This window comes from Zootoca vivipara, chromosome 8, assembly GCF_965207765.1.
Source record: "Zootoca vivipara chromosome 8, rZooViv2.hap1.1, whole genome shotgun sequence".
In the NCBI taxonomy this organism is placed as follows: Eukaryota; Metazoa; Chordata; class Lepidosauria; order Squamata; family Lacertidae; genus Zootoca; species Zootoca vivipara.
Genome location: NC_142591.1, coordinates 80,622,485 through 80,632,173, shown reverse-complemented (window position 1 = coordinate 80,632,173; position 9,689 = coordinate 80,622,485). Strand labels below are relative to the sequence as shown.

General features: G+C 45.4%; 2 protein-coding genes across 2 annotated transcripts; both read left to right on the top strand.

Annotated features, from left to right (window-relative positions):
- Window positions 1–289: 289 nt before the first annotated feature.
- Window positions 290–2,159, top strand: LOC148684916 (mas-related G protein-coupled receptor member A5-like). Its single transcript, XM_088675028.1, has 2 exons — window positions 290–364; window positions 1,296–2,159. Exons 1-2 carry the CDS (start codon window positions 290–292, stop codon window positions 2,157–2,159), a joined length of 939 nt encoding a protein of 312 aa, XP_088531154.1.
- A 5,097-nt stretch (window positions 2,160–7,256) lies between these two features.
- LOC148684915 (uncharacterized) lies at window positions 7,257–9,401 on the top strand. The gene is made up of 2 exons (XM_088675027.1): window positions 7,257–7,352; window positions 8,457–9,401. The coding sequence occupies exons 1-2, from the start codon at window positions 7,257–7,259 to the stop codon at window positions 9,321–9,323; spliced, it is 963 nt and encodes a 320-aa protein (XP_088531153.1). The 3' UTR covers window positions 9,324–9,401.
- The last annotated feature ends 288 nt before the right edge of the window (window positions 9,402–9,689 follow it).

The window sequence follows — 9,689 nt, the reverse complement described above, 5'->3', positions numbered from 1 at the left end:
CTGGACTACAGCCTGGGAGACCTGAGTTCTAATCCCTACTCTGCCAAGAGACTCACTGGTGACGTTGGACCCATTCTCTTCTCCAGCCCACCCTACCCGACAGGGTTATTGACAAATGTGATGATAAAACAAGGAGGGGGGAACTGTGTGAATCTTCTCAAGTTCCTTGCAGGGAAGGCTAGATTTAAACAAGTGAATAGTAAACTAATAAATGGGTAGATATAACAGAACAAAACAGATGTACAGCATGATCGTTTCTCTTTCCTCACTAGGAAGAAAAGAGGGAGAGATGTTGTTCCTCCCCTGGCTTATGCTCTGGGGCCTCATCCATCTTACCAAAGCTGGCCTAGTTTCTTCAGTTTCAGCAAGTAAGGTGAGTAGAGCATGGTTTCTGCCTGATTTAGTGGCATGGTTCAGGCAGAGGCATTTCACCAAATATTCTCAGAAGTGTGTGCGTGTGCTGAAATTCTCGGATAGTTTGAAGGGAACCTGAAAAGGAAATTTTAAAAACAAACAAACAGAAAATTCTTTTATAAGATATTTCAGCCTCTTCCCAAAGAGTGGCGCTTCCCTTACCCAACTTTGGGAAGCTGGTTTGGGATGGTGTGTGTGTCAATTTCTGGCCTTGCACAAGGCAGCACTTTATGGAGGTCTTACGCCTCCCTGCACCTGGTGATTGAATCACCTTTGTCTCTGCCAAGGAGGGAAAGGGAAGCCTGAAATGACTCTGGGCATTGCCTACATTTTGATGCCCAATGTTTCTGAAACTGCTGCTGGTGGTGGTGGTGATTGAAGTAAGTCCCCATTAGGGGTGCTCTGGGGGAGTGTCAGGGGGATGACTTTGGGGTGGGGGACTTAGACTTGATCCTAAGACCATTCAGCTCAGTCACATTACCTGATCACCTGGCCATTTTAAAGACTTTATTTACTTCTGTAAGGTTTAGGTAGAGCAGCAGCTCTACTACCAAACAGGGCTTGGATCTATTCTAACTTAACACCAGTTAAACTTACTCCAGGCTTGCTTTATGCCAGCTTCTTGTGCATGGGATTGCTATTTTAATTGTAAAAAAAACCTCTAATGGGTTTCCATAAGATATAAAATTTACATTAAATTTATTGACAGAAGTCAGAAGTTAAAAACAAGATGGCTTGGAATCAATAGTTACCTTTCCATATCTGGGTCGGCTTGTTGAAAACAGTGAAGGGAAGTCGCCTGCCTAATATCACTGAGCAAGGTGTTCCAGTAGGTACTGCCCCATTGAAAGTTCAATTCCTGTTGTGACTTTTATCCATAGGAAGAATCCCTTATTGATTCAGCTAACAAGACTGCGCTTGGAAGAGGCATGCATCTCAAAGAAGACGATTCCAACATCACAACCATCCTCTCCACTACATTTTTTAATATTCCACATCAGATCCAGTCTCACTGTATCATGGACTTCCTAATGTGTGTGCTGGAAGACCGTATATTTGCACATTTCATGCTCTCCATCTTTGTGTTTGGGCTTTTGGGAAATGTTGCCATTTTCTCCTATCTCCTTTTCTACATCAAGAGGAATTCCTGGAATGCCTACATCTGGAACTTCGCCATTGCCAATTGTGGCATATTTATATTTTTGTGCAGTTCCTTTCTCCTGGCTTTCATTAATTACATTTTTAAGAATCCCAGCAATGCCTTTGAGAAATTGTTCCTCTCTCTGGCCTACTTGTTTTTATATACCCAATGTAGTTGCATGCATTTCATTGCAGGGATTGGTGTTGACTGGGTCCTCCTTCTCCTCTCTCCAAGCTGGCACAGAAGCCACCAACCATCCCTGTCTTCGAACATATCGGCTGTCATCTCTATTGTCCTGTGGCCCCTGCTGTGTCAACTGCTATTCTTCTTCAGCCTGGGGTTCGACACGCAAACCATCGTCATCCTCTCCTTGATCCTTTTCCTCCCGCTGGTGTCCATCTCCTTTCAGACCTTGATTGTCAACACATGGTACAACTCGGGCCAGCAAAAGAAAATCCGTACGGAGAGAATGCTCGAGATGCTTGGCTCCATCGTCACCCTGATGCCTCTCCATCTCTTCTTCACCCAGAACTCCGATTGCGCAATCATCTCATTGTTCTTCATGCTGTATGTTTTGTTTTTGTGCTTTGCACGAATGAGCTAAGAAGGGTTGGCATTGACTTATAGTACCAAACCTACATCCAGATGAATAAAGCTTGCACACTTCTGTTTTTTAAAAAATGGCTGTTTGTCCCATACCTTTTTATTTCGATTATTTTCTTTTCAAAAAGCAGAAAAGAAGACTCCTAAATCTTTAAATGGATAAGCATTCTATATTCATCACTAAGGCAGAGTAATTCTAAAGCAGGGGAGGGAAACTTCAGGCCTGAGACCCAAACACGGCTTTTCAAGGCTCTCCCATTGGCCCAGGACTCTCTGCAGGGGATCCTCAGACCGAAGGCTAAATGAGTGTAAGGGGCATATGCCATGATTTATTGGCCCATAGATGGGCTTTGTGGCTTTAAAGAAACTCTGTGCATCATGAGTGTCAGCTAAGTGCTGGATCTCTTCAGCTTTCTTTTATCCACCAGGTGTTTCCTTGTTCTCTGGTTCTTCTTTGAACCTCAGCCTTAGCGTTGCCATAGGTTTCTTTCTTTGTGGCGAAGTTTCTATCTCTTTGCCATATTTAAAAGCCTTCCTTTCCTTGTCAATCATGCACTCATTGTCATTCTCATCAAACCAGTCCTGGTGTTTCTTGGTTTGGTATCCAATAGTTTGTTCACAGGCTGCAATAATAGATGTTTTTAGCTTGGTTCAGTGTTCCTCGATGCAGGGAATTCTGAAGGCAGATAGTCCTTAAGAGTCGGTTGGAAGCAATTCCACTCAATGGGATCTTGAAGGGCTTGAGTGTTCATTTTGCGCCTTGGTTTCTTCCTTGAAGCTTGCATTGAGGTATAATCTTGATAGCCATTGTGGAGCATATTAGTCCAGCAGTCGTCGGAACTCATAGCTCTGGTAAGGAGCACATCGTGGCGAGCTTTATCACAGACAATAATATACAGTGATACCTCAGGTTAAGAACTTAATTCGTTCTGGAGGTCCGTTCTTAACCTGAAACTGTTCTTAACCTGAGGTACCACTTTAGCTAATGGGGCCTCCTGCTGCCACTGCGCTGCTGCCGCACGACTTCTGTTCTCATCCTGAAACAAAGTTCTTAACCTGAGGTACTATTTTTGGGTTAGCGGAGTCTGTAACCTGAAGCGTCTGTAATCCGAGGTACTGTAGTCTAAGAGGTGCCAGTGGTTTGACTCAGGATGCCTCCATGAAGTTTAAAATTTATTTTTCTGTCGAAAGAGTGTGTTGTTAATAACAAAGTTGTGTGCTGCACATAATGTCAAAAGTAAGATTCTGTTTTGGTTGCTGTTCCCAAACATAGTTTGCAAGGCCTTTCTTTGGATGCAGACAAAGGGTCTGATAGGGACTGTGACAAGGTAAACCCAAGAAGTGCAAAGGGACCAACAGATGGGTCTGACATGTGGGTGGAGACATAAGGCAGGAAGCATAGAATCTTCCTGAGGCCTCATACCATGTTGATTTTACTCATAGAATCATAGAGTTGGAAGAGACCACAAGGGCCATCCAGTCCAACCCCCTGCCAAGCAGGAAACACCATCAAAGCATTCCTGACGGATGGCTGTCAAGCCTCTGCTTAAAGACCTCCAAAGGAGGAGACTCCACCACACTCCTTGGCAGCAAATTCCACTGCCAAACAGCTCTTACTATCAGGAAGTTCTTCCTAATGTTTAGGTGGAATCTTCTTTCTTCTAGTTTGAATCCATTGCTCTGTGTCCGCTTCTCTGGAGCAGCAGAAAACAACCTTTCACCCTCTTCTATATGACATCCTTTTATATATTTGAACATGGCTATCATATCACCCCTTAACCTTCTCTTCTCTAGCCTAAACATACCCAGCTCCCTAAGCCGTTCCTCATAAGGCATCGTTTCCAGGCCTTTGACCATTTTGGTTGCCCTCCTCTGGACACGTTCCAGCTTGTCAGTATCCTTCTTGAACTGTGGTGCCCAGAACTAGACACAGTACTCCAGGGGAGGTCTGACCAGAGCAGAATACAGTGGTACTATTACTTCTCTTGATCTAGATGCTATACTCCTATTGATGCAGCCCAGAATTGCATTGGCTTTTTTAGCTGCTGCATCACACTGTTGACTCATGTCAAGTTTGTGGTTTACCAAGACTCCTAGATCCTTTTCACATATACTGCTCTCAAGCCAGGTGTCACCCATCCTGTATTTGTGCCTTTCATTTTTATTTTTATTTTGCCCAAGTGTAGTACTTTACATTTCTCCCTGTTAAAATTCATTTTGCTTGTTTTGGCCCAGTTGTCTAATCTGTTAACGTCATTTTGAAGTGTGATCCTGTCCTCTGGGGAATTAGCCACCCCTCCCAATTTGGTGTCATCTGCAAACTTGCTCAGGATGCCCTCAAGCCCATCATCTAAGTCATTGATAAATATATTGAATAAGACTGGGCCCAAGACAGAACCCTGTGGCACCCCACTAGTCACTACTCTCCAGGATGAGGAGGAGCCATTGATGAGCACCCTTTGGGTTCGATCAGTAAGCCAGTTACAAATCCATTGAATGGTAGCATTGTCTAGCCCGTATTTTATCAGCTTCTTTACAAGAATATCATGGGGCACCTTGTCTAATGCCTTGCTGAAATCAATCACTAGGGATGTTGAGTGCAGTGCAAAATCGGGAGGAAATGTGTGTGTTTTCCAAAGCTACCCCATTTCTGAAGGCTCAGATACTGAGTCTGATGGTGTGAGGTCCACTGATACAGCTGTCACGGTCTGGTCGGCGGGAGGTAGCAGGCCCGCCTGAGGATGTCAGGACCGGGGGCAAGATGGTGGTGTGGAAGCAGGAATGGGGTCTGGATGGTGCAGGGCTGAGGGTACAGCAGCAGGCAGTTGCAGGGTCAAGGAACCGAAGGTTGGGAAGCAGACCGGAAGTACCGCTGCCGCCATTTTGGAACTGTGCGGAGCGTGCTCAGAAGTGACTTTTGATGCTGCTTTGCCCAGTTCCAAAATGGCCGCCGCATTAGAAGTCGCACTGCAGCCATTTTGGAACTGGGCAAAGCAGCATCAAAAGTCGCTTCTGAGCATGCTCCGCCCAGTTCCAAAATGGCCGCTGCGCCAGAATAAACCGGGGAAAACAAAAAAAATCTGTTTTTTCAGCTAGGAACAGCTGGAAAAACGGGGATTTCCCGGGGGAAACAGGAGACTTGTCAGCTATGGTGGCCACTCCTTGCTTCTCCAGCACAAGCTGAGGCAGGCCCCAGTCCTGCAAAGCACTACAGGCCCCAGAGCCTGACTCCTGCCCATACTCCTGACACAGCAGGCTATGAACGCACACCGACATCACTCACCAGGTTTGCTCAGGAGTTTGCTAACACAGCTGTTGCAGATATAGCTGTGGCTAGTAGCTCAACACAGGTCTTGAAAGGGATACAGGGTTTGTCCTCAAAGGCTGTAAGCATAGATACTGTTTCCTCAGAGAGGAACGGGGCTTACAAAGCCAGGTGTGAAACTTCTTGATAGTAGGGAAACTATGGCGCCAAAATTAGTCAGAAGTGCAAGATGGTAAGGCCAAAGGCCAGGCAAGTTGCAGGTAGTACCAAAGGTGGAACAGGTTATACAGGAGTATACTATGTGTATGACATCTGTAAGGTTTGTTGCAGTTACACTGATGACTATAACACAGTACACGAATTGGGGGAGGATGTTAGGATTCTTGCTGCACTCAAGGGATTGTTTTATCACATGACGGTGTATGTTTTCATTCCACATAGTGGGAAGTGATGGAGACAGGATGTTTGTATTACTGTGTTCCGTGATGTAGGACGTTTGTTCGTTTGTTCTTTCTCTTTGCTGTCTGATGAGAAAGAGGAAGGAGCAGAGTCAGAATGCTCCGAGTACATTATATGTAAATAAAATAGTTTAGCCAAAATGTTGTGCTGCTGAGTCAGTCAAGCGAACTGCTAATACTCTGCAGAATCCACACCAGAAGTGTGCTGATGCCTCTCAGAAATATCAGTCGCTCTGTTGTTTGGGCTGGAGAAAGCTTTTAAAGCTCCTGACCGACCAGGAGGGAGAGAACATGCCAGTTGGGCATGTGTCTCTATCGGATCCCTACTGGCGTGTAGGATGCTCCTGAAAATTATAGGAATAGGGACAGAAGTATGCAGTGCCTATTCTGTTCCCAGAGGTAACAGAATAGAACGTGTAGGGGAAAGTGTAGAATGTGGGGAAAGGTCAAAGGGAGAGAAACAGTTGGTGGCAGTTGGAGCAGCAGCAGCAGCTTGGGAGAGGACCAAGGAAGCAACAAAAGGAAGAAGAAGAGAGGGAAGACTTCAAAGAGAGAAGTCAAAAGGGAACCAGAACATCAAAACTGGTAGACAGGATGGAAAAGACTGTGAATTAGACTTCTCCAGCTTTCAGCAGTTAACTGAAACCATTCTTGGTGGTCTGTGGTTGGGTGGGTTCCTTTGTGTTCTTATATATTCACTGTATAATGAACTTGTTGGGTTACCTATTCATGTATAGGCTCCCTTTCTACATCCATCTTGGAATGGAAGGAGCCTGATGGAGTTGGTCTTTCAGCAGAGCTGATTATTACTAATGCAATATATAGAAATGTTTGGGGGAAGCACTTACACACAGAGGGAGGAACCTCTAATGCCAAAGGTTGCTTCCTTATTCTGGAGTAGTGGTTTTCAGGATGTGTTCTGGAGAACTGTAGGATCCCTTTAAAGGTTTTTTGGAGGTTCTTTCATGCGGAGCCATGAAAATGGGGGGGGGGGGAGTTTGGCAACCACAGGGCATGAGTATCCCATAGTCAAGGGAGTCATAAACCAAATATGGGAGCCAGTGTGGTGTCGTGGTTAGAGCACTGGACTACAGCCTGGGAGACCTGAGTTCTAATCCCTACTCTGCCAAAGGACTCACTGGGTGACCTCAGACCCATTCTCTTCTCCCAGCCCACCCTACCCGACAGGGTTATTGACAAATGTGATGATAAAACAAGGAGGGGGGAAACTGTGTGAATCTTCTCAAGTTCCTTGCAGGGAAGGCTAGATTGAAATAAGTGAATAGTAAAGTAATAAATGGGTAGATATAACAGAACAAAACAGATGTACAGCATGATCGTTTCTCTTTCCTCACTAGGAAGAAAAGAGGGAGAGATGTTGTTCCTCCCCTGGCTTATGCTCTGGGGCCTCATCCATCTTACCAAAGCTGGCCTAGTTTCCTCAGTTTTGTACAATTTTTTTGCAAGAAAAGTGAGTAGAGCGTGGTTTCTGCCTGATTTAGTGACATGGTTCAGGCAGAGGCATTTCACCAAACATTCTCAGAAATGTGCGTGTATGTGTGTGCTGAAATTCTCCAATAGTTTGAAGGGAGCCTAAAAAGGAAATTTTTAAAACAAACAAACAAACAAACAGAAAATTCATTTATAATATATTTCAGCCTCTTCTGAAAGAGTGGCGCCTCCCTTACCCAGATGGCTTGGGATGGTGTTTGTTTGTGTGTCAATTTTTGACCTTGCAAAGGGCAGCACTTTACCAAGGTCTTACGCCTCCCTGCACCTGGTGATTGAATCACCCTTGTCTCTGCCAATGAAGGAAAGGGAAGCCTGAAATGACTCAGGGCATTGCCTACATTTTGATGCCCAACTTTCTGAAACTTGTGGTGGTGGTGGTGGTGATTGAAGTAAGTCCCCATTAGGGGTGCTCTGGGGTAGTGTCAGGAGCAGGATTTTGGGGTGGGGGACTTTGACTTGATCCTAAGCCCAGGGGCATAGGAAGAAGGGGGCGATAAGGGTGCTCCGCCCCGGGCAGGGCGATCCAGAGGGTGTCATTGCAACTGCTTCCCCCGGCCACGCTGGGTGCCCCGCCCACACGGGTGGTGCCCCCACCCCAGAATGCACACCAGCTTTCCCCCCACCTGCTCTCTGCCCCCGGTGCCAGAGCATGAAGCTCCGTCACTGCCTAAGCCCATTCAGCTCAGTCACATTACCTGACCACCTTATTTTAAAGATTTTATTTCCCTCTGCCCGGTTTAGGCAGAGCAGCAGCTCTAACACTAGTTTAACTCACTCTGGGCTTGTTTTATTCCAGCTTCATGTGCATGGGATTGCTATTTTAATTGTAAAAAAAGCCACCTTTAATGGGTTTCCATAAGATATAAAACTCACATTAAATTTATTGACAAAAGTCAGAAGTTAAAAGCAAGTTGGCTTGAAATCAACAGTTACCTATCCATATCTGGGTTGGCTTGTTGAAAGCAGTGAAGGGAAGACGCTTGCCTAATATCACTGAGCAAGGAGTTCCAGTAGGTACTGCCACATTGAAAGTTCAATTCTTTACACCTGTTCCTATCCATAGGAAGAATCCCTTCTTCCTTCAGCTAACAAGACTGTGCTTGGAAGAGGCATGCATCTCAAAGAAGGCAATTTCGACATCACAACCATCCTCTCCACTACATTTTTGAATGTTCCGCATCAGATCCATAGCCAGTCTAACCGTATCATGGACTTCCTAATGTGTGTGCTGGAAGACCGTATATTTGCACGTTTCAGAGTCTCCATCTTTGTGTTTGGGCTTTTGGGAAATGTCGCCATTTTCTCCTATCTCCTTTTCTACATCAAGAGGAATTCCTGGAATGCCTACATTTGGAACTTCGCCATCGCCAACTGTGGCATCTTTATATTTTTGTGCAGTTCCTTTTTCCTGGCTTTCATTAATTACATTTTTCATTCCAGCGACACCTTTGAGAAGTTGTTCCTCTCTCTGGCCTACTTGTTTTTATACACCCAGTGTAGTTGCATGCATTTCATTGCGGGCATCAGTGCCGACTGTGTCCTCCTTCTCCTTTCTCCAAGCTGGCACAGAAGCCACCAACCATCCCTGTCTTCGAACATATCAGCTGTCACCTCTACCCTCCTTTGGCCCCTGCTGTGCCAACTGCTATTCTTCCTCTGCCTGGGGCTCGACATCCAAACTATCACCGCCTTCTCCTCAATCCTTTTCCTCCCGCTGGTGTCCATCTCATTTCAGACCTTCACCATCAACACGTGGTACAACTGGGGACAGCAAAAGAAAATCCATACAGAGAGAATGTTCGAGATGCTTGGCTCCATCGTCTCCCTGGTGCCTCTCCATGCCTTCTTCACCCAGGACTCTGATTGTGCAGTCATCTCGTTGTTCTTTATGTTGTGTGCTTGGTTTTTGTGTTTTGCTCGGATGAGCTAAGAAGGGTTGGCATTGACTTATAGCACCATACCTACATCCAGATGAATAAAGCTTGCACATTTCTGTTTTTAAAAAATGGCTGTTTGTCCCATACCTTTTTATTTCAAATATTTTCTTTTCAAAAAGAAAAAAGGAGACTCCTAAATATTTAAATGGATAAGCATCCTGTATTCATCACTAAGACAGAGCAATTCTAAAGCAGGGGAGGGAAACTTCAGGCCTGAGAGCTAAACATGGCTTTTCAAGGCTCTCCCATTGTCCCAGAACTCTCTGCATGGGATCCTCAGACCCAGAGGCCAAATGTGGCCCTCCAACCCTTTCTATATGCCCCTTGGGAATCCCCTCAATCCATACATCCTCTCGGGT

What these genes read in the sequence shown, in the direction of transcription:
- LOC148684916 (XM_088675028.1), top strand. Translation starts at nt 290, where the DNA reads ATGTTGTTCCTCCCCTGGCTTATGCTCTGGGGCCTCATCCATCTTACC. An exon ending in GCCTAGTTTCTTCAGTTTCA is followed by an intron (nt 365 to 1,295) that starts GCAAGTAAGGTG and finishes TTTTATCCATAG; the next exon opens with GAAGAATCCCTTATTGATTC.
- LOC148684915 (XM_088675027.1), top strand. Translation starts at nt 7,257, where the DNA reads ATGTTGTTCCTCCCCTGGCTTATGCTCTGGGGCCTCATCCATCTTACC. An exon ending in ACAATTTTTTTGCAAGAAAA is followed by an intron (nt 7,353 to 8,456) that starts GTGAGTAGAGCG and finishes TCCTATCCATAG; the next exon opens with GAAGAATCCCTTCTTCCTTC.